General features: G+C 37.8%; 1 protein-coding gene across 3 annotated transcripts in view; it reads right to left on the bottom strand.

Moving 5' to 3' along the window:
* The window catches only part of ARHGAP18 (Rho GTPase activating protein 18), a 195041-nt gene that overhangs the window by 24107 nt on the left and 145562 nt on the right, over window positions 1–25372 (bottom strand). For all 3 annotated transcript variants that reach the window (XM_057311054.1, XM_026504784.4, XM_057311055.1), the window contains exons 6-11: window positions 17600–17765; window positions 15368–15459; window positions 10737–10814; window positions 7648–7807; window positions 5430–5512; window positions 287–493 (exon numbers count right to left, since the gene is read on the bottom strand). In XM_057311054.1, coding sequence (XP_057167037.1) covers window positions 287–493; window positions 5430–5512; window positions 7648–7807; window positions 10737–10814; window positions 15368–15459; window positions 17600–17765 — 786 coding nt within the window. The remainder of the gene's footprint in view (window positions 1–286; window positions 494–5429; window positions 5513–7647; window positions 7808–10736; window positions 10815–15367; window positions 15460–17599; window positions 17766–25372) is intronic.

Below are 25372 nucleotides of genomic sequence, written 5' to 3'. Positions count from 1 at the left end.
ATTAGCAAAAATAAAATATTTTAGGAGTTACCCAATTGAAACACCGAAATAATGCTGGTATTTAAAAAATTGAGATTTAATAAGTGGACATTAATTTTTTTTATTTTAATTCCAGTGTAGTTAACTTACAGTGTTATATTAGTTTCAGGTGTATGGACATTCATTTTTCCAAATTGCACTGAAAATTACCTCTATTGGTCCCCTTTTTATAGAAAATCTAACCCTAAAAAGACTTTAGAAATTAAGTATCACCACTCATTAACAGAGCTTAAAAATATACACTTACTGTCCACAGAAGTTGTTGATGCTTAATCATTAAGTGCATGATACTAGCTGTCCCAGCCGCCATTACAAATTCTCGCTGTTCGCTGGACTTCAAACCCAACGTGTGACACATGAAGAGATTCGGGGCCATGACCATTGCTACATTCATGGTTGTCATCTTATTTTTCTCTCTATTGTCTATTACTCTTTGGAGAAAGTCAAGCAGGGCCTGGAACAGAAATGACTCTTGGAGATTTGTGTTTTCATGAAGATAAGAGATTAAAGCACTGTCGCATATGGGATTTTTACTTAGTTAAAAACAAGCAAGTTATGCATAATAACCACAGTCGGCTAGCTACATTCAGTGGGCCTTGCCATCAAAGCTTCTCCGTTTGGTTAGCACCCTGAGGTGGTGCTTTGTTCTGTGAAGGGCTATGGCACAGGGGAATGAGGCAGACAGCACACACATCTGAACTCGGCAGTGGGGAGAGGAACGGAGAAGACATAGAGCCTACAGGAGCTATGGGGCACTGAAAAGCAGTTTCAAATAGCCTACAAATATTCACTTGCTTCAGGAAGTGCTTCACTTCTATCTTTAAGAATTAAAATTTAAAAAAATTCCCCTTAGAAAGGCTCATCTAACCTCAGTTTCATGTGCTTTAAGGTACTCAATAGCGAGCGGACATGAGATCTAAAAAGAATGGAGACTGTCATGTGGAGGAATGAGGGGAGGAAGAGAGACCAAGAGAAGAGTTTTTAAAAACTGAATGTGTAGGGGCGCCTGGGTGGCACAGTGGTTAAGCGTCTGCCTTCGGCTCAGGGCGTGATCCCGGCGTTGTGGGATCGAGCCCCACATCAGGCTCCTCCGCTATGAGCCTGCTTCTTCCTCTCCCACTCCCCCTGCTTGTGTTCCCTCTCTCGCTGGCTGTCTCTATCTCTGTCGAATAAATAAAATCTTAAAAAAAAAATTGGATTAAAAAAAAAAAACTGAATGTGTAGGGGCGCCTGGGTGGCTCAGTCGTTAAGCATCTGCCTTCGGCTCAGGGCGTGATCCCAGAGTCCTGGGATCGAGCCCCACATCAGGCTCCTCCGCTGGGAGCCTGCTTCTTCCTCTCCCACTCCCCCTGCTTGTGTTCCCTCTCTCACTGGCTGTTTTTCTGTCAAATAAAATAAAATAAAATAAAATAAAATAAAATAAAATAAAAGCTGAAGAACCTAAAAAAAAAAAGAAACAACAAAACTGAATGTGTAAATAAAAAGGAACTTTTCACCAGAACAAGCTGGCTTATGCTCATTTTGATACCACCCACCTCCCACCTCTACTGCCAACGCTCCTGTGTGCTCTGAGCCTGCCCTCTGTAACAGCCACAGGCAACTTCGATCGCCCTCCTCCTGACAGGACTTAAGGCTTTAAGTTCTTTTTTGCCTTCTTCCTTGAATTAATTTTGGTCTAGAACAGTAACAACAACAAGTATTCGACGTTCTCTGTGAGTGAGGCATTGTTTTAAGCACATCCTCGACATTATCTCACTTAATCCTTACTGGAGAGAGAGGCTGTAGTCATTCCCATTGTATAGATGAGGAAACAAGGTGTAAGAGAACTTAAGTAACGTACCAGAGATCATAGAGCTAGCGAATGGTGGAGAAGGTCTATTGGCTTTTGTTTCTGAACTCTTAACTACAAAAAGAATGATGTTTTCATATTTAGCTTAAAATCCCAACCTGAAAGGGGTCAAATAAACTATACTGAAGTAGAAAAAGAAAAAAACAAAAAGAAACTGTTCATCTCTCACAAGATTTAGGGGGAAAAAATTCCTGGGTTAACCGGTGGATCTTAAATCAAGGTTAGCTGCTATATAGACTTCAAAAATTTGAAACAAACTAAAGGCACAGCCTCAGTATCTAACAGTAAGATTTATGTATCTAATTTCTGGTACAGCTCTCAGAAAGTTAAATTGCAATCCAAGCATAGGTTATATAGTAAGAATACCTTCTCAAATGAGGACAAAGATTAATTGGTGAAGTTTGGGGAAAAATTTTTAATTTTGTTCCAGAGACCAGAATAATTATTCAGGGACCAATGTATCTCTTTCTTTACAAAGCATAAATTACAGAGATTAGGTAATAAACCACTTTAATTGGGTGCACATATGCAATAAGATTATTCAAACCATTACTATCATATTAGAATGTGTGTGTTTCTGTGTATGTAGATATGAAATTAATAAAATGTTAGCCTTGCCTTTCCTGAAAGCACTTCATCTTCAGATATATTTTCTCTTTACCCAAAATAGAAGAACTGACCTTTTTAAAAAGTATCGGGACTCCTCGGTGGCTCAGTCGGTTAAGTGTCCCACTCTTGATTTCAGCTCACAGTCATGAGATTGAGCCCCAACGCTGAGCTCCACGAGGGGCATGGAGCCTGCTTAAGATTCTCTCTCTCCCTCTCTCCCTGTGCCCCTACCCCCACCCCTAAAAAAAAAAAAAAAAAAAGTATCTACCACTAGTCTGGTATTACATAAGTCTCACTGGACCCACTCCCTGAAAGCCAGTTTGAATCCCAGCACAGTTACTTATTTGCTAGGTGAGATCTTAGGGTAACCTTTGACATCTCTGCCCTTTAAAGTGTTATTACTCGTAAAACAGGAATACTAATCTCCCAGACTGCCAGGACTGAGCAAGACAATGTATATAGCTAACTTCCTAAAAATAAATAAAAATAGATAAATAAACACCAATAATTATATTAATGCGGATCTCCCAACTGCTATCTTGATACCGGTCTTCATTAATCCTCCAAGTCAAAAGTAGTTATGATCATGATCCAAATATACAATAATCCAAGGTCAAAAAAAAAAAAAAAAAAAAATCCCAGCCAAGCAGTTTGCCCAGACATCTGTCTCTTTAGGCTTAAAGTAGGACATGGTGCTTCACGCAGTGGCTCCTAACCCTTCGATGTGCTGTAGTAGGAGTCTACAAAGGTCATGCACGTGATCCCATTCCTCCAAACAGCAACTGAAAGAGTGATACCACGCTCGTAAAAATTGGAGAAGTTTGCATTAAGCTTCCTGAAATTACCTTGTAATAAGAGTTTTCCTTCACTCTGAACTAAATGTAAATGGTTTATTTTCTTGTACATATGGTATTCCGGTTTCAGTGTTTCTATTATTAGAATTCCCGTCTGAAACATTCGTCAAGGCTAGCTGATTAAGCTCTTAAATAAAGCTGACTTACTTATGACATTTACATTTTTTTGCGTTTTCCAATTTTTTATCCCAAGAAAGTATTTCCTACTTGATTTATAAAATTGTACTCCCAGTAACCTTATATGCAAAAATTAAAGCTATTCTAAAATTTAAAAAAATATATCTCTTCAAACAGAATTTTCAAAAGACCGTGCCTGGGACTCTGAAGGCAAATTCCAAAATTGAGTTGTAGACCAGCCTTGCCCAATAGAAACCATACTGGAATAAGTGTTTCCTCTCACAATTATTTGAACTCATTTGCATGCAGACATGTTTGAAGTAAATCGTGTGTCTTTCAATGCCTGCCTTATACTGGTCATTCACAGAGCCATCACAGACAGGTACCTCCATGTGAATAAGAAAAAGATGGATTAAATTTCTCTTTTAGGACTGTGTGTCAGGGCACAGCTGACAAACCGACTGGAAATCAGTCCCCACGCTGTCCTATTTCAGCCACAATCTACCCTTACACAGCAACCCTGGTCATACAATGTTTAAATGTAACCCTTTCTGGAGCTGGCCTCTGTCTCCAAAACAACACAACACCTAAGGCTGCCTTCTCAGCCTGTAACAATCAGTGAAGCAAAAGACGTTTTTTTTTGTTTTTTTTTTTTTTTCTTCCTGACTTAGTAAAGGGAATAACTCTTTGGAAGTTCTCCTGTAGAGATGCAGGGATTTTACTCCAGTAATCCTCATAAACTCTTTCATCCAGAAAAGTTGAGTATTAACATTCATTCCATAGGCATGAAAAAATATCACCTAGTTTCAGTTCAAGGAGTCTTAATGAGGTACAGGAAAAACTTTCAAGATTTACCAACTGGTTTTGTTTTCTTGACACGAAATTTCTTGGCATGATTTTTCATTTTAAATAGAAAGAAATGTAGGGGGTAAAGGGGCAAGGGTTCTCTACCATTAACTTTATAAAAACAATTTTTCAGGGCAATGGCAAAACTTAAGGTAAATACTCTTCCTAAATTCTATTTTAGAAGTTTCCTTTTTCTTTCGTAAGTTCATAGCTAAACCTTTACAACTACTCTAAAAACTTTTGCTGTTAAGAAAATAAATCAATGTGGAACAATCCACTGATTATTATAAAAGCCTCTGACAATGCTTATAATAAATGGTATTAAATCATAGACCAAATCACTTTGAAATGATGATGTAAATCAAGAACTCAGGGTGAGCCCTTGGAGAAATAACTAGAATTTGTTGGAGTTGGTCTATCTTTTGGCTAACCAAACATCTCAAAATCATCATCATGACTTCTTTCAAACTCTACTGCTTACAACTACAAATATATCTTTAGGCAACAGTAGGTTTTACTGGATGAGCCTTACAATTTTTTTTTTAAAGATTTTATTTTTATTTATTCGACAGAGATAGAGACAGCCAGTGAGAGAGGGAACACAAGCAGGGGGAGTGGGAGAGGAAGAAGCAGGCTCATAGCGGAGGAGCCTGATGTGGGGCTCGATCCCATAACGCCGGGATCACGCCCTGAGCCGAAGGCAGACGCTTAACCGCTGTGCCACCCAGGCGCCCCTTACAACTTTCTTTTTAAACATCCATTTTTCAACTTACTACATGCTTTTTAAAAAAAATTGCAAAATGTAGAAAAATAAAAAGGAAAAACCAAAAGTACCCCTGTTTCTATGAAAAAAAAAAATGAGCCTCACTCCCTGGTTTTGGTAGAAGCATTGCAGCAAAAATCAAACACCTGATAATACTATCAACGTGACCAGCCTTGTAAATACACTAACAAAGAGTTAAAAACTTCCACCATCTATCTTTAAAAGTCAGTCTTCTCTTCATAGACTTAACTAAGGAACATTTCCATGAAAACATCACAGTGTTTTGCGACCAACAACAAGCAATGGCTCTGCTGAGTTCGGAGGGATATTTAATGTAAATGAATCCGCTGACCTTAAGCATGTCTCTGTTTGCATCAGGCAGCAGGATGACAAGAAGGTTCAAAGCCTGGAGTTGTTGCTTCCTGGTTGGAAGATCTGCAGACAGATTAAATAAATCTGAACTCCTTTTCTTTACCACACATTTTTTTAACTTCTTTTTTATCATTTTGTAAGAAAAAAGTTATTTGGCATAAACATCACTGTGAAATTTAAGACACAACAACTGAGCAGCGAGCATTCTTGAGAGTGTGTTTGAGAGAGATCAGGAGAAGCAGCTGCCGAGCTAGAGCTTTCTCTCGGAATGCTCACTTCCAACTGTGATCATATGATGAGCGGCCTTATGTTTGCAGACACACAACAGTGCTTTGGAAATAATTTTAACTTCTGTGTGATAATTATTCCCCAGTGAAGAGACACAGAAAGTTGGCCCTTCCACGGTATGGTGTCAGGGAGCGTCTGCAACAGTGAAGGTTGTTTCTTCACTGGTGAGTGGACAAATCACGTGGTGAGAGTCCATCAATTCCAATGGGAAGACGTAAAACGGAGCCTGGAACACAGGAAGTGTTCTATAAATGTCTGTGGAATGAATCAGAACACCAACCAGCAACGGCTGAGTCGAAGAGGCACGTGATTATCATTGATAGTTATGATTTTTAGTGACCCTTGACCCATGGAAGTAATACTCATGGATATTTGGAGTCATTCTGGCATTTTGTTCTTTAGGAATCGATTTGTCCTTGCATCCGTATCCAAATAATGTATGCAAAACAGCATGACTTAACTATTCTAAATATTTTAAACTCAAGATCATTTCAGTCATGTCTCCCTTAGAAATTCTGAAGAAATGATATGAGATGACACATGGGAATCATCTCAATATTACATGCTTTAAGAATAGCCTGGAAAACAATGGAATATTACTCAGAATAGGCTGGACATGATGGAATATTATTCATAAAAAAAGAAATTTTTCCATTTACAACAACGTGAATGAAACTTAAGGGCATTATACCAAGGAAAATAAGACAAAGACAAATACCATATAATTTCACTTATATGTGGGATCTCAGAAAACAAACAACAAAACAAAACAAAAAATAAGTTCATAGATACAGAGCAATTGGTAGAAGCTGGGGGGGAGGGGAGTGGGCAAAATAGGTGAAGGGCGTCAAAAGGTACAAACTTCCAGTTATAAAATAGTTAAGTCATCGGGACGTAACGTACAGCATGACAACTACAGAGAATACCAATATGTTGCATATTTGGAAGTTGCTAAGAGAGTAATCTAAAAAGTTCTCATCGCAAGAAAAAAAAATTCTGTGACTATGTGTGGTGATGGGTGTTAACCAGACTTATTGAGATGATCACTTCACAATAGGTACAAATATTGAACCATTCTGCTGCACTTAATGTTGAAGGTCAATTATATCTCAATTAAAAAAAAAAATTAGAATAGCCCGGAACAGTCCTGGTGGCCATTGTAGCTCACCATAATCACCAATAGTGGCACCCCTTCCCTCTCAAAGTGCCCCAGTTGGGAAGTTAAAGATACAGTCTTTACCATACGGTGATGCCATGTTTCCTTTTTTGATGGCCTCTAGACTAAAAGGAATAATTACAGCAGTACATAACCCTTGTAAGATCTCTGTGCTCACTGGAAAAGAATCAAGAACTATTCGAGACCTTAATTTGGAGCTTGCCCAAGACCACAAAATGGCAAAGTAGAAGAAGTCTGTAGCCCTCCTCCAAGGAGACAGCCAAATAATTTGTTCCATGTTTCTGCGTGGCAATTTCAGAACCTAATGTCTCAGGAAATAATCACAGACTCTGCCCCATCTCCTTGTGCGTTTATGATAACTGTTAATCCACAGCTTCCCCAGTAAGTGTTGCTTTTAACGCTTGGCAAGAAAAATGTATCAGATCTTACGTGACTCATTCTATTATGAAAGAAATGTGAAGTTCCAGGTTTTAACAAGAAAATATATTGTACGGCTTAATGGGCATACAATTAATCTGTACCTGACGAGAACATTCTGTCATCCATTTACTCAGAGACGTGTATTTATAAAGGAAAAGGACAACAATGTAGGTCATGTGAACTGTCGTTGACAGAGAGTCAATACGTCTCTCCGAATATATCTGGTTATATTCTTTGCGAGGCAAAGTGTCATTAAAACAATTAATATGGATGGCACAGCACCAGGGCTGCCTCAACGAGAGATGGCACTTACGCTGGACGGCTTGAAAGGCTCTGAGATACTCCACACTGAGCAGCGGCTGGGGCAGCTCCCGGATGAACAGCTTCAGCAGGCTGGCCGCATCGTGCTGTTTGACGCTTTCCCAATTGAAAGTCCCTTCATAAAACTTCGCTTCCAGTTCTTGGCAAAGATTCTAAAAGGCAGAAGAAGAGGGAAAAAAAAAAAAAAAAGCTACAAGTGCACTTTTTTTTTTTCCTGCTGAGAGTGTGATACACTTCCCACTTTCCAAGAGAGTCTACTCTTTAGAAAAGAATCTGAAAGTACTAAAGGCAACTCTTCTCTGTCACTCAGAAAAATACTACTTGGCCACAGGTACTCCGCCAGTGACAAATTATAGCCAAGGCCACAGACTTCAAAAACTGGTATACATATTTTCCTGAATCCGCAGCAGACCTTAAGCAGTAAAGGTTTAATCGTGAAAAGATGAGTTAAAATCGACATTCCATGTAGGGGTTTTACTTCAGATGCTATGATTTTTCATTCAATTTTAAAAATCATCTTTTAAAAAGTATGTTTGAAATTATTTAGAAGTACATTACATAACACAATACATAATCCATCTCTAGGCCTAAAGCAGGAGGCTACCTCTGATTAGTCACCTCTGGGAAAGGGAAAACCAAATTCCACAGCAAATGAGGCCTGAAAATACATCAATACCCCTGTCTCAGGTGCATGAGCCATAAGTGGCACAGCCGTCCTGCCACCAGCTGCAGAGAACAGGGTGAGTCCAGGCAGAATTACAAACACCCAGTTTGTTTACCTTGAGGACTCTACAAGATTTGCCAGACAAATTATTAGTAATCAATTTAGTTTCATAATTACTATTTTCCACAGGCCTTTTCATTGTGGCATAAATCTTATCAGGTTAGAAATCCTTCCAAGTTTCTGTCAGTTCCTCCATTATTTTAAACTGTTCTCCCAAAGAATGTTCTTCGTTTTTCTCGTGAGGTGAATTTATTACACTTTCTCTTCCCCCACACAACTTCATCCACTCCTCCAGTTATTTATGTAATTGGTAAAATACATAAAGGTGAGCCTAGAAATGGGGGGTAAGGGAGAGAGAGGTAAAGGGAGAGGAAGACGGAGAACAAGGAGAGGGAGAAGGAAAAAGGGAGAGAGGGAGGGAGGGGGGAAAGAAGGAGGAAGGGAGAAAAAAAGAAGGGGGAGGAAGGGGGAAAGGAAAGAGAAGAGTACAAAGAATTTGGTGGGGCAGGGGAGAAAGACAACCAAAAATTTTGCATATTATCTTTAAATTATTTATAATGGACCAGCTGCTGCATAATATGGGCTGTGACAACAGGCCAGGTTGAAGAGTTGAGCCAAAAGAATTCACTTAATTGACCTTCTTAGAAATTACATTTAGTTGAACTCATGCTTCTGCCAGCTATCCAGTCAGAATGTAAAATACACATTCTGTTCGCCACTGCGTACTAAAGTAAATGTGTTTATGACTCTTAGGAGTTGGCCCTCACAGTCTGCTAATTAGTGCTGTGACCAGTGGACTGAGAAGGGGTATTCTTGCCCATGCGGGGAATATGAAGTCACGTGACCTGTTTCTGAGGGATTCAGTCTCTGTAAGAGAATTTGCCTCTCAACAGAACTTATCTCAGAATCACACACAATGCCCATGCTTGACTGTGGGTAAAATTGCCCTAAATGTTAGCAAATGGAGTGAGACAATGGCCGCTTATCAAACTTACATGGGCCCCAAAATGGTTTCAGGGACCTCTGTGAACCGGACACCAAACCCAGGGGACACAAGCTGAATGAAATTTGTCCGCAGGGTATATCAGGTTACTCGAATCCGATTAAACTGAGATCGCCCTATGCAGTAAGAGCCAAGTAGGCCGAAACTAGCATCCCACATCGAGGAACCTTACCAAATAAGCAGGTGATGTAAACCGTGTGATGTCTCACTAGTAATTGCCATCCTGGCAGCCCCACAGCCAGTCCCAGGCAAGGAGCGTGTGCACCCACCAACAGTCACTTCTCCCTGATCCAGCTCTAAAAATGTCATATAGAATAAGTCTTAAGGAAATGGACAGAAAAGATCTCTTCGCCCTATCCTATTTTCGCCTGGCTTTGCAAAGTCAGGAAGACAATAGACTGGATGTGGGCAATGATTTGTGCCACCTCGGTTGAAAGCTAACGCTGAATTGAGAGGCTCCGGAGGCTGTTAATGGCTGCTGACCGAGAACTTTTCCTAGATACGTTTTCCAGATAGAGCTACAATTCCAAGCACGAGGCCCGTGTAAAACGCAAATCCGCTGGGAGGCTTATGTATTATGCATCATCTGTAGGGTAATTCTACCTTTGCCATGCATTTGCTGGATGCTTTATTCCCCAGAGCAGGGGCTGGGCAACAGGGAGAAAGGAGGAAGGTACACAGCGTCCCAAGACAGTGGGAACAAAATGCCAGCTTGCCAGGAAAGGGGGCAGGCGGGAGGGAGAAAGGGAAGTCTGGGAATCACCTTGCCTCTTTCACAAGCCAGACTCGGTCTACCCTGCGTCGGGTGAGACAGGAACTGCGAAAGTCAGGAAAGGAGTTGAGGCAGTGTCATTTTGCCAGCTCCCATAGACTGGTGTATGGGGACTACGGTCACATCTCCTATTCTGCTCACCTGATGGAGTTTATCATTCTTTTTTTTTTTTAATTCAATTGCTATTACCCATGCTGACTCAATCTATCACCAGTCTCCTACTAATGTTTTGACTCATCGTGTTCTCTTTCCATCACAAGGATGGAACAACTCTTGGCTTTTGCTGGTTTACTTTTGTTCCTATTTTACGTTTGCACAGCAAAGAGATTAAAATCATTTGCTTCTCTATCTTAATGCTACAGCTACAGCTAATACAGTGATTTTGAAGAAGAATCAAAACTTAGAAAAATCAGCAGAGACTCTAGAAAAACTGAATATACACTATGTTCAGAGGTTTTATCATTATATTGTATCTACTTTACTAACAATGGGAAGAAGCGGTGGGGAGGACAAGTTAGCTTTTAAAATGCAAAAGCGTAATTAAACAATACAGTGTTAACAGGATTCGAACCCAGAGATTACCTTGATTCTAATAGCAGCTCCAGGTATTCTTAAAAGGCCTTCCGTTTCCAAACCTCCCTCTTCAATTCGAGAAATCAGCTGTGTGTAAACAGAAGAACAGTCTGACTTGGGTATTTGTAAAAGGTACCATTCCAAATTTAACATCTGCTTCACATATAAATAAATGCAAACTGATTACAATGATGTGTAAACTGGCTTTCACAGCGTTTTGAATGCTCCTGCCCTAGCACTATCCTTTCAACCAGGAAGTCTCATGACTTGACTTCCCATTTAGAAAAAGTTGGGTTTTACTCTCCTTTGTTACAGCAGTGGAATCACTTCACACAACAGCTGCAGTACTCCAAACAAACAGGGACTGGAGATGTTCACTGTGTAAAAGCAACTAAGACCATCGTGTCTTCTGCTTTTCCAGAAACATACATTCTGCAATCAAATAAATCTTATGAAATTCCAGTATTTGCACATTTACATCTCATTTTTAGTTTGAGAGACTTGTTTATGGTATGAAGGGAAAAAAAACCTGTTCGCAAATATTCATTTTTAAGCTTTTCAGCTTTTAGTGGCAAACCAAGATAAAAAACAGTTCTTGTATAGGGCTTCTAAATCACACCTTATACCCAAAGAATATACACAGATCTATCTCCAGAACCGCATTAAAATAACAAAGATTTTTTTTTTTTAATAATGCAGAAACGCACAAGAACGAGGCAAATGGAGAAAACACAATGACATACTGTCGGAAGCTAGGAAGATGATAAAAAAAGTGGTTAGTTTCTTGGCAGAGTGATCTTCCAATTGAAATATGTATTCCCTGGGCAGTGCACAAAGGCTTTACAGGGGGTACTCTGCTATTTTTAGGAAATCAATTTCCTTGTCCTCAGGTTAAATATAACGCAATTACTAGCATCTCATAGGTTTTCCTACTTACTACCTACCCACATTCACCACGGCCTTCTACTTTACAAAAGACAGACCTACTCTTCACTCATCCCCAAACTTACTATAATCCCTCTGCACACCCTAAGGCATAAAATCTTCCAGAGTACCAAAGGATGTAAAATTTTATTTTGTTTTTTTTCAGGGAAACCTCCTTTAATGATTTACCAAGGCTCTATAAACTACAGAAAGCTTACCGTTTCTCCCTTGCTTATAAAAGTGTCTATTAGGAGCAGAGCAAGGTATCATAAAATGAGGTCTTTTGACCTTTGTCTAGATGTTCTGAAATCAGATATACTGTAGTGTGTAGACACTGGAAGATAGGCAATTTTTCTTTAATGACCTCATCTCTCCTATCCCCGGATTATAGCCAAAGAATGCACCGATCTTCAGGGAGTCAGGTAAGAATAAAGCAAAGTGTAGTCTCAAAATTCTCTTAAGGATTTATTATTAGCTAAGGAAAGAGCCATCTTTGTCCAGTCAAAGCAGTGCATGATTTTTAAAAATTCAACTGGAATGTTTGCCAAGACCACATTTTTCAAGTTACACTAGATAACAAACCCACGGCAAAAAACCTTACAAGAATTATTTTAGATTAGATGGGCATTACTCAATAAAGGATTTAAAACCAAACTTATCAAATAATACCTTGTAAAATTTATTCAATGTTGGAGCAATTTTCATTTTTATTTCATCTTATTAAATGTTTAAAACGTTCTATTAGCAAAAAAATATAATTCTATGCTAGCTGCTGGAGCAAATTAGTTTTTAGCAAGACTACATGCCTTTCATTTTCATCAAATACACAGGAAAAATGGATGATTTCTAAACAACTGACTGAGAGTAGGATCTGAATTTTTATATTTATTACTCTCTAATGCGGAATGCTAGCATTTAATAGAGATATGTATATATAATGCCTGAAAGAATGCCATGCGGTTTTTCATATTTCTCACTTTTAAAATAACATTTTTAGTCACATTATATTGTATTACTAAAATATAAATGCTTTATAGCTCTCCCTTTATTTTCAAGACTTAAAAATGGAAAATAACTATATTGTTCTATATATTTTAATCACGCTCCTTTTTAGTAATTTATCTTACAAGAGACATTGCATAATTTGTCAGTAATGTTCATAGCATTTCCTAAGAGAGACCACATATTTACATGAATTTATGAATTGAAAATGAAGTCAGAAGTTTTTGACACAAAGTATCTTTAATTTGGCTGATTAGTCTGACAGTGAGAATAGAATTTACTAATTTGTCAGAATTTTTCTATAGATAAAAATTATTTCCCTCTTTCTAAGAATATAGTTTAAACGAAGTGCCTATGAGCAAAAACAAAACAAACAAGAAAACAACAGATACAATTCACAGAAATTAGATAAGCTTTGCTAAAGCCCTTTTTTGGATATCATTCTTAATAAATGAGTAAGTATAACCCTCTAAAAACAGGTAATAAGCCTTTGGTAAATCAGTGATTCCCAATTCTTTCCTTTGTACAAAATTGAGGAAATACCTAATTGAGGTGACAGTTGATAGAAAAAATATTTTTCAATGCTAGATCACTGTGATTTTTTTTGCTTATAATTCAGAGGGGATGTAAATAGATGAGTGTTATCTAATAGTAAACTCTTCATACTCTCCTCTATTTTTTGTGTGAACGAAAAAGTCTTTAAGGCTATTATCTAACAACTTCAAACTGGTTGGAAGCCCAAGTCTTCAAAATATTGAAGAGACCAGAAAGGTAAAATAACTACATAAATAAAACAATTTCAAGAGAAAATGACACAGGATTGCATGCAACCCTCAGCCTGCCTGATCAGGAGACATCACTGAATATTTGTGGAGATCAAAACTTGCTTTTCACTGATGTGATGGTGAATCTGGTACAGTCGAACGCGACACACCATTGGTTTTTTTGGCCAAACACCAGCTTAGATGTTGCTGTGAAGGTTTTTGTTGTTGTTGTTTTGTTTTTGTTTTGTTTGGTTGGTTTTTTTTTTTTTTAGATGCAATTAACATTTAAATCAATACATTTTGGGATGCCTGGTTGGCTCAGTTGGTTAAGCGTCTGCCTTCAGCTCAGGTCATAATCCCAGGTTCCTGGGATCGAGTCCAGCAATGGGTTCCCTGCTTGGCTTGGCAGGGAGTCTGCTTCTCCCTCTGCCTGCCACCCCCCCCCACTTGTGCGCGCGCTCTCTCTGGCAAACGAATAAAATTAAAATCAATCAATCAGTACTTTTTGAGTAAAGCAAATTACATACTGTGGGTAGGCTTCATCCAGTGGGTTGGCGCCTCAACAGCAAAGACTGAGGTTTCCCAAAGCAGCATCAATTCTGCCTCAAGACTGCAACCCGGAAAGCCTATAGGAGTTTCCAACCTACAGATTTTGGACTCAACACTGCAACATCAACTCTTGCCCAAATTTCCAGCCTCTGGACTGCTCTGTTGCAGCCCCCACAATTGCATAAGCCAATTCTTTAGAATAAATCTCTCTACAAACACGCTGCCATGAGTGCGCACGCACACACATGCACACACACACCCCTTACTGATTCTGTTTCTTTGGAGAACCCATATCTATTTGGAAAGGATGCTGCTGAGATCCTTGCCTTGCACCGTCATCTGTGGTGGTAACGTGCACCTTTTACTTAAATTAATATGAATATATGACCCCCATTTGTCAGCACCTCCCGCTCATCACAGGCACTGTTGACAAGTATCCATACAGATACAAGTTCTATCGGCAGTGGCTGGCAGAGGCTGGTGAGTAGAACTAACTCAGCAGAACAAAGTCCATCAGGAGAAACAATGAGATACATGTTTGGATGTGATGGTGAGCATGAGAAATAATGGAATCAGAGGTGAGCAGATGAGACAGCTAATGACCATTTGGAACAGCAGAAGAATCAGTGCCAAGTAGACTGAGCTTTAGTACCGAATGAGTTTGTTGAGCCAGTCAACTGTGAAAGTTCCCATTGCCATCCTTGCCATCCCTAGAACTTTCAGAAATTGTGATGTGCTGGGGCTGCTGCAAAAAATCCACAGCTTGGGTAGTCCGTAACTGACCTGATGTACCTTCCTCACTACGCATTCCTGGCTTTTATCACGTGTAATCTGTGTTTCTGAACAAGGATGGCTCAGAAATTAGACCGACATTTTTATATTGCTGTAGATAATCCCCTTATGAATAATTGAGTGTTGATGACACCAGTGACTTGATAGTTTAGCAATCACTTTCTAATTCTACTTTATGGTTTCTTTGCCTACTTTGGAAGTAGGCATTGGAAAATTAAATTGGACATCCTCACGGTAAATAGGAAAGCTTGGAAAATACACACAGGCATGAAATATTCATGAGGATTCAATTCCCTAGAAATTTATAAGCAGTTCCCACTCCTGTGTATTACAGAATTGAAATCTCAATTATACAAAGCTAGCTAATATAAGACAGGAAAATGATGCCAGGTAATCACAGTTATAGTAATAACACAGAAAACATCACCATGAAATAAAAATTATGAGCCCTTGAAACAAATTTGCTTCCTGAATAGAAAATCAAAGTACAAAATAAAAGAGTACATCAATTGGAAAACTATATAATAATATTATGAATGCCCAAAAAGAAAAAAACTTCTATTAGTTCAAGTATGTTCTCTCTATGCTGACCCACTTAGGTCTACTTACTTTTTGAAATATCAAGGGTATTCGAGTTCCTGGTACTTTCCTCTGATCTTGTTCTAACAACACTGTCAATGGAATACAAAAAAGGCCAGAATCTGCAACAAAAAATAAAATTTCTTAACTTCCATCCATCTATAAAATATTAATGCAAAAATATTAAGGCATCAGATTTCTGATACTGTCATTCAAATAAGCAACTCTTTATTGAGCACCGACTAAGTGAATGACACTGTCTAGCCATTAGGTCCATACATTCCATAGGAAAATCTTGACCCTGTCTTATAGAGCAACCTAGCAACCTAGCTAAGCAAACGATCGCAAATGATCACCAAAATAAATAGAAAACTTATACTGTCCTATAAGAGAAATAGTGCCATGGGAGTATGTGAAATATGCAAATAATTTACTAAAGGTAATCCAATTAAAAGTTTTGGCTAAAGTAACTATAACTCATCTCTTCCATGCTTAACTGACATTTAACATTCTACAATACAGCAAAACATAAATGTTTGCTTTTTGAGACATCAGTCAACATCATGATCTTGTTCTACAAATGTTTTTCTTTAGAAAATATAGACACTTGGTAATCTTGGATTGAGACTTGTAGTTTCATATAATTGGGAATAAGTCCAGAAGAACTGGAAGGTAATAATTTATAATTTTTCTAAATTAAAAATCATATGCCTTCAGTTTGGGTGCGAGCATAGCTTCTGCTTAGCACCTCCCACCTCCCCCCCAACACTGAATGAACAGTACAGAAGTGTAACACACAGCATCAGGGGAGATATAAATCATCTGTGAACAAGGAAAGGGGGAATTATATTGTGGAATGAGGACACTGAAAACTGGCACTAGAGAGAGATGCCGTTCAAGAGAATACCAGTATCCTAATAATTTGTAGCTTAAGAATTATGAAAAAAAATGTAATCTTCAAAAATGTCAAGAGTCTAGTTTATAAGATGAATATATTAGATGAGCTACAAAAATATTTAAGAAATGGAAAGAAAATCTACTCTTTTAGTAGTTATACTCTTAATGAGAATGGCTTAATAGTTCTCTCTCTGCTAGGAAGCAATTCTAAAACATAAAAAAGCCTTTTTAAGCCATTTTAAAAGTCCTGAGCACTGAGTCACAGCTATTTAAATTATATTTCTATTTTATATTTGGAAAAGGCTTTGTGACGAGCTTCTGAAAAAACATCTAAAGTCTTTCATTATCCATAGTGGCCTTGCAGAAAATCAGAAGCACCATTTAACTCAGAAATTCACCATCCCAAGCCTTAAGCTATAATACTCAGAGGAGCTGAGCACAGAATGAGGTCTTCTGAGGCCCAGCATGGAAGAGAGGACCTTGAGGGAAGGTATACTTCAGTCCTACAGAGAAATTGCCTCTAAAACTTAAATCAGGTGAATATGTGTCTTTATTAACGTTACCATAGCAACTCAATAATCCTCATTCTTGGTATCTCTTTAGGAGAGAACTTAAAAGTTAAGTAAGAGGTCAGAGATTTCTAAACAGTTAAACTTTGTTAAATTAATAGACAATTATCTGGATTTCTAGACCAATAAAATCTTGGATAAAAACTGAGGAGATGTCTGTTCTCTATCATGTTATAAAATATAAAGTCTGTTTATGTAATGGGTAAAGCAAGTTGCTTACAAAAGAAAAACTACATATATACACAATGAGTACAATTCAGTGGTATTAGGCGCCACAATGGCATTATTTTTCTTAATGGAGTGAAGAATGTTTTTGTGAAAGAGTTTCAGGTAGAATGTAAATGAGCAAAGGGACGGGCTACTAACTACTGTATGTATTTCCCATCAAATAAATATGCAAAAGTAATTGACCAGGATCAACTACCTTAAAGTCATTTTTCAAGATCTGATTTTGGAAATAAAGAAGTTTATGCACCAAATGTATCTTTTACACATAGTTTTCAAAGGAGAGTGCATTTAAGATTCCTCAATTCAAAAAAAAATTCTTTAATTCAGAATTTCCTTCCAAGGTAATTAAATATCCGATTATCTCTTTATTTTCTACAGTCTAGGAGAATAGTGCCTGCTTACCAAGTTACAAAATTTTTGAAGGCAATGTTTTAGAATCTGAATTTTAGATGTATTCAAGTGGTGGTTTATTTTGTAGGTGTTTCCCCCTCCCGGACAACTGCTAAGAAGCCAAGTTCATCTTTGCTTCTTTTGAAGTAAATCGAACTGTTTTTCATTCCAAAATTACCTTTTGTTTTGATTTTCACAGCTTTTTGTTGCTTCAATTCAATGCCCCAAATATCACAGAGGGCAGTGAGCTCAATGAAGGCTAAATTGCAGACTTTCTTCATGTCCTGCGGTGCTAGGTCACCAATCCTGGTGGTGCCTGTTTTGTCTTTTGGCAATCTGAAATTCTAAAATAAGTACCATTAATAGAGTAAGGGTTTATAGGGTCTAACCCCATTTTTAGTGAAAGACGACAATACTGTAACTATAGACAGAGGCTGTACTCAGAGTAGTGACCATGAAAGCCACGGCAAAATTGCTCCAGTCAGAAAGAAGAGCCATCTTGTCCTGATGATGGTCCTCAAAGCTGGGGGGAGTCAGTATGTGAAGTCCAACAGACAAGGTGACCAGACTAAGGACCAGGGGTACTAATCCCAGTGGCTAAGAGCACAACAGAGACAGTAAAACTGAAGGAGTCAAAGAGCTCTCGTTACTGACCCTCAACAACAAAGGAAGATTAGGAGTCAAGAGATACCATGAAGAGGAAGAAGAGGAAGAGAAAGAGGAATCGTAGCCATGAGTGAGTACTTAGAACATACAAGGTACCCTTTACCTACGCTGTCATGAATATTATATGTAGAATATGATGTGAAATATTGAATATTTACAATGTAACAAATATTATAATGTTGTCGTAAAACCCCAAATAAGGTAGGTACAGAAGGTCTATATAGCATTGGGGCGACAGGGAGAGTGGAAGGGATAGTAACAGCATGGACTTTAAAAGCCAGAATGCCTACCAGTCATCTAGCTACTGACCAGCTACTAATAATCTGGCAATTGATAGACTACTCTTTCCGTAAAATGTCAGAAAGGGAGGGGGGAGGACAAGAGAAGGAGGGGCACTCCCCCAGCACCTGTATTATGGTTGCTATTATTATTATTTTTGCTGCTGAATAGAGAGACTTAGAGAGACTACTATCACAGGCAGGTAAGTGGTATTTAGTTGTTTTCTGCCTTTCTCAAATATTATCCACTACCTATTCAGCCACTTTTAATTTTAAATATGTTAAATATAAGAAAACAAACCACAAAGTAAAAACATGAATTTCTCTAATACACTGAATACAAATTATAGTCCCACGGTATTTACTGATTACTAAAACTGTGATCGTACTCTACTGGTTTGATTAAAAAAGGTTATAAAGTTTCTATCTTTGGGGTTTACCCTTGACTTTCTCATTTAATGGCCAAGGATGTTCAACTGGTTCCCTTTTATTCCCTTTGCTTTGCTCATTTTTTCACCATAAGATTAACACTTCTGGTCTAAAATCTAGTGCAAAAAACATGTCTTAAAGCAGCAGTTCTCAAAGTCAAGTCCAGGGAACCAAGACAAGGTGACCTAACACCCTTTTTCAAGGAGCCTATGAGGTCAAAACTATTAATAATTAATCCTAAGATATTATTTTCCTTTTTCATTCCCATCCACTCATGACTGTACACTGGAGTTTTCCAAAGGTATAAGATAGGTGCTTTTGCAACAGACTGAATACAGACGTAGGTGTGAGACTCCAACTGACTTCTCCTAAAGTGAGACACTGGCGTTGCTGAAGTATAAAACCATGGCACGCTTCTTAATAATTTGTTTTAAAAATAGGACTATTTTTCATTAAAAAATGTTATTTATGCTAACTGTAATACTGTACTTAAAGTGGATTAATCATTTTTAAATTTCTCAATTTTTAATTTCGAATATGGTAAATATCCATAGGTATAACTGACGTAAACAAAACCTCTACTCCCAGTCTTTGCTGTTTACTTATCACGAGTAATGATTCTTTAGTCTACATATTCAGGTTTCATAGTTCAAGAACACAGGCCAGTGACAAACTTCCATGGAACTCAATCCAATGAAATCCTTCACATTCCAAAATCACATATAGCAGTCTTGTTCATCTCCTCAAAATCTTTCACGAAACCCTGATTTCTGTAGAACTCTGAGTATACCTTCTTTCTTAAGCTACAACATACTTCCACAGAGCTGGAAGTCCAGGGAGACAACAGAGGCCCCGACACTAGGAAATCACGGATTCTTGGCCAGAAAGCTGCATATCTGGGGTTTCGTCAAAGTGCTGGAAGCCGTGGTAGATACTGTCCTCAATACCAACATCCTTCCTGACTGGTGAAACAAAAGCTTTTTGAAGTCCTCCATGCTTTTTAAGAGCCTTAATTGGTTTTGAGACCAAACTGTTTAAACATCATTGTTTTAGAGCATTTTCTAAAACCTACAACTTTTGGTAACTGAGCAGCTAAATCCTTTCCAACAAACTCAACTCTAAAAGAGAACCTCTTTACATTGTTCTTTACAGAAACCTCTTCTATAGAATCTGCTATGATTTCAAAGAGAGTCCACGATAGGAGAAAACAGGTCTTTCTTAACTTTTCGCAATACATTTTTTCCCAATGAGAACATGAAATAAACAGCAATAGACATCATTAAACATGCAGTCTAAATGAATTTCCAGCGTAAGTGTTAATGGGCAGTGCATGCAAGGGGTTCGAAAACATGCAGCCGGACCGCAGGTGGTCCATCCTGTCTCCATCATTTACTAGCTATGCGACCTTTGGCAAATTACATCACCTCTTTGGCAAAATACATCACTCCATCTGTAAAATGGGAATAATGACAGAACCCACTCAGAAAGTGTTATCACTACCTTTCTTTCACAGAGCTTTTTCAAAAATTTCAAGATTTCATGCTTTTCTTCTTCTATTACTGTAAGGCAAGGATTAATGATAAGGCTAATACTCTTATTTGATAAATGGTCTTTTATCCTATCCTGCCAAAGTCCCCATAGATAAGAATTACTACAGCACATTCTCAGTGGGGAATTGAGGCTTACTGAGAGACTAAATATGGCCACACAGCCAGTGACAAAATAAGGATGCAAATTCAGACCTTCTAGATCCTAAATTCAGCAATAACCATTCTGTTCTGCTCCATTTTCTCTGTCCACCACAGCACGCAGGGAGGAATCTGGGTTGATCAGTACTGATAGAGGACTGTGAGCCCCTCAAGGAGAAGAGCCATTGTCTTAATCACTTCCCTATCCCTACTGGACCACAGGCCTGGCACACTGCAGGGGTTCTGTCCCAGGCTATTCAGTGAATGAAGACACACATCCTACAGGAAGAGAAGCACAGAATCAAGCTCAGTGAGGTACGGAGCCACTGGCTGGATGCTTCTCCACTGTCCTGTGATTCGCACCGAGCCTCACGTTCAAAGTCACACATAACTTTTCACATTTTCTTCCAGGCCTGGCCCCAGAGTTCTGTTCATTGCATTGTTTTCCCAAGGGCTGAACCAATCCTATTTACCAACTTTTTTTTTTTTTTTTAGTTCTAAATGTTTCATTACAATCAGTTGCTATTGATCTCATAAGCCAAACATATGTAATATAATTATTTAAAGCATTAGCCAAGGTAAATGTTTAGAGAAACCTGAAATATTATTAGTTCAAACATTTGATTTACCTAGCAATCTATGTTGTGAGCTGTATTTATTTATTTATTTAACATTGTGCTTTAATGAAAGGAGTTAGTTCTTTATCCCAATGTTTAATTCATAGCTGCAGCTTTAAATATTTATGAAGTTTCCTGTCATTTTTGTTTAGTTAATAGACTGGATGGTTCAGTTCGTTGGCTAAGAGAAGGCAATGCAATTTCAGCAAAAGAAAGGCTCTTTGCCTTTTGAAAAATGTGCTTTAAGAATGAAGTGAAATAAAACTTTTCAAAAATTATAAGGTTATCGGTTCCCACATGTTACTGTAAATTAATCAGGTAGCTCTCTCAAACCGCACCCCTCTTTTGCAGGCCTCACAATACAAAGGGCCCCTTAGGCACTTCAGTAATGATGGACTCTGATGGACTTGACTTTAATAAAGTCACTTCTAGCCTCAACTTGGAAAGTAAGAGAATCTATCCTCACCTGGTCAATTTCCACAGATGACTTTTTTTTTTTCTGGTCTGCTAGGAAATGTATTTCTTAGCTAAGATTTTTCCACATGTAAAATGTGATTCTGTATATTACAGTATTTCATTCATTGTCATTTCCAGAGGATGAATACTTTTCTAGACAAATGAACTTTTGAATTTAGTTTTTTTATATTTCTTGCATTTTTTTTAAGGGAGAGCAAAGAGCAATAATTTAACCTTTTCTTGACAATTCAGGACAATAACCCTAAACACCAGTTTTTGTATTGTGTACCAGTGTGTGTCTGCTATAGATTTTCAGTATCCTCAATCAATCCTGAAACAACACCTCTTCCACTGTCCTTCGGCTTCCTCCAGAGGTATTCTTTTCTCTAGCAAACTGCCAACATGGGCCTCCATGCCTAGTTTTCAGCCTTTAGTATCCACAGAACTGTGTTACCAGATAACCAAAGTCATTATAGAACAAGAATTTACTTGAATTAAACATAATTCAATAAGAACCCAAAAGGCACTAAATAAAGACTTAAGAACTAAATATAGGCATGCATCTAGGATAATAGGCTTTGCCAGTTATAATTTTAAAATGATGATCTTAAAAATTTCTGCATAAACCCTTAATGTTTTGTCTCCAAAGTAGGATGAAGGAGTAATACTAAATTTCTATTGTATACGGTGGACCCAACAAGCCAAAATCTTATGTATATAATATCTCAAGCTATCCTGAACAAGTTGTCAGCAGCACCAATACAGAGCCACTTAAACTCACACCTAAATTAAATGCATTTATACCTTCAGGGCATTAAATGGAGTCAACATGGTCTTCCAGGAAGAACTCCAGCGCCAAAAGTTGAGTCATGGAAGCCAAGCCTTAGCATGTCACATATAATCTAACCTGTTTCCTTCCATGAGAAATAGGAATCGAAATATCTACTTCACAGAGATCATCTGATAAATAATTACAGAGCATATTTTCTGAGATAAGTGGGTACACAAAACACAATAAGTAGTAGCTACATTTTCAAACTGAAGCCCGTTAAAGGTTATGAAACCTGATCTCCACATTTAAGAGGAGAAATTTGAATCTGTTGTGAGAGATCATAAAGAATTACCCAATGCTGTAAGAAGAAGGACATGAATAAAAAAATGAAGTCAACAGAGAACGATGTATTACATAAACCTTACCGCTTATTTACAGAAGCAGGGAAGCATAGAGGAGAAATGGAATTTAAGGTTTATCTGCTTAGACCCCTGCCTCAGAGTGATGAATATAAATATTCATTCCATCAACCATGCTGAGGACTCGTGAAAAGCTTACACACCCATGCCTTCCAGAACACATACGGATAAATGGTTGTATAGCTGAACAGACGCATATATGCATAAATAAATACAAGAATATACTGACAATAATTATCAAAAGCATGCCATCTTAATAGCTTCTAGTATTGTTTTATATATTGTATCTAATGTAACTTCACAACCCGGGAAGACTTAATAATACAGTTAGATACTAAACTAGACCCCCAAAGAATGGGGTAAGACTTCCTTGGTAAACAGGGAACAACAGAGGTAGAAATGGGAAGGTCATTTCAAGCTTGGGGCGCAACATGAATAAAGTCAAGAAGGGAGGTGAGCACAGATGTTAAGTAGAGAATGAAATAAGAGAGGAAGTCTGAAGTCTCTGAAATAGATATGAACTTATATTTTATTCCACTTTTGAATTAACAACTTAAAAGTCAACGTCTTCATTTTTTTTTTTTTTAATTAGATTCTACTGTCCTTCACTTAAAACCCCTTCCATCTGTTGACATATAGACTATCACCATCTTGAGAGTCTGGGAGTGTAGGTCATTTCATTAGGTAAAAAAACAGATTCTTAAAAATATATGGTAAAACCCGGAAACAACTTAGATGTGCCCCATTAGAGAAATGGTTGAATGAATTACGATGCAGCTTCACAATGGAGTACGATGTATCTATAAAAAAGAATGAGAATTATTTCTGTATATAACTATGGAGTGATCTCCAGAACATACTAAGTCAAAAAAAAAATTCTAGGTTGAGAAAAGTGCGTAGAGTTGGCTACCATTTATCTAAGAATGGAAGGACAAACCATAAAGTTAAAATGAAAAGGAGTTTACCCAAAAGGTAAATTAACCTGTGAGGGGAGGGAGAGAACAGAAGGATAGCTCAAAGATAGAAGCCAGATTTTTAATACATCTTGGTTTTCAATCTGACTTCTGGACCATGTAAATATTTTACATGCTTACAAACAAAATTAAATTTCAAAAAAGCAATCCCTAAAAATTGAAAATAAAATGAAACCATTAACCCAACCAGGTATTCAGTTGGTAGCTTAACCATACGGACAATAACAGTCTAAAGCACAGTAATTTTATTATTACAGTCCTTTGGGGATATATTTTAAGGCCACAACTGATGAAAAGAAAAACAAGTTTAAACTGTTTTTCTAGCAATCGTATTGTTGATAGCAGTGGTAGTAATGTTATTCTGAGAACGCTGGGCATTAACTGAGGATACAACAAACAAGTAATGATATGTGTTCTAATTATATCACCCGGGGTATCCTGAGAATGACTATTCTCGGCATGAAAGGAAGAAGATACAGGTGTACTTCTGGCCTCTGCCTCTGAAAAGGCTTTAAGGGATGACCAGCCCACAGAAAGGAACAGTCCGAGTGTCCTGATGATAGTTACAGAAGTACACTTCTGCTAAATGGAACCATGGTTTCTTGCAAAAACGTAATTATAGATCTAGAACAGAAACTATAGCAGATAACCACATATGTAACGGGAAATTGTGTCTAGGTTCACATCAGATACTTCTACATCTATGAGCTAAATTCTATTTTTATAGGAAAATTAAAATACAACACTAATTGATCACTAGTGAAAGACACTAAGGAACCAAAACAATGAACACTGGAAAATAAAAACTATTTTGAGAAACTTTTTCTTAAAAGAAGTATTCAAGTTAATAAATGAATAAAAGAAGAAATGAAAACATCATCTTGTCAACAATAAACAAATGAATCGAGCATTAATTAGGAGCAGCTGCTAATTTCACAAAAAGAGAAAGACAATCAGCTGTTCTGTGTCTCTTGATACATGATCACACATGAAGTAATATTGATTTAAAAAAAAAAACACTGAATCTGATAAAACTGTAGTCAAGCAATCTATAAGAAACGAAGAACATGAGGAATGAGAAGGGGAAATTCTCTACAACTTAATAACCAGGTTTCTTCAAGAAATAAATTTTGAGGGACAAAGAGAGAGAATAACTGATGAAGAGAGAGGAAGGGAGGGAGAGAGTAAAAGTCTCAAAAGACATATGGACCAATTGCAATGCATCAACCTTATTTGGATCCAGATTCAAACAAACCTGAAAAAAAAATGAAATTTGTGATACAAAATGAAATTCCAACACTGACTAGTTATTGGAAATTAAGAATTGTTAACATTTTTTAGGTACAGTAAGGGGAGTCTGGGGATGTGTTCAAAACCCCTCTTTTAGAACTACATCCTGAAATATTTATAGACAAAAATATATAATTCAGAGCTGTGTTTCAAAATAACACAGACAGAATGGGGCGCCTGGGTGGCTCAGTCATTAAGCGTCTGCCTTGGGCTCAGGGCGTGATCCCAAAGTCCTGGGATCGAGCCCCACATCAGGCTGCCTGCTGGGAGCCTGCTTCTTACTCTCCCACTCCCCCTGCCTGTGTTCCCGCTCTCGCTGGCTGTCTCCCTGTCAAATAAATAAATAAAATCTTAAAAACAAG

Source organism: Ursus arctos, unplaced genomic scaffold (genome assembly GCF_023065955.2).
Source record: "Ursus arctos isolate Adak ecotype North America unplaced genomic scaffold, UrsArc2.0 scaffold_13, whole genome shotgun sequence".
Lineage (NCBI taxonomy): Eukaryota > Metazoa > Chordata > Mammalia > Carnivora > Ursidae > Ursus > Ursus arctos.
Note: the sequence above shows the minus strand (reverse complement) of the source record. Positions and strands in the feature narration are given on the sequence as shown.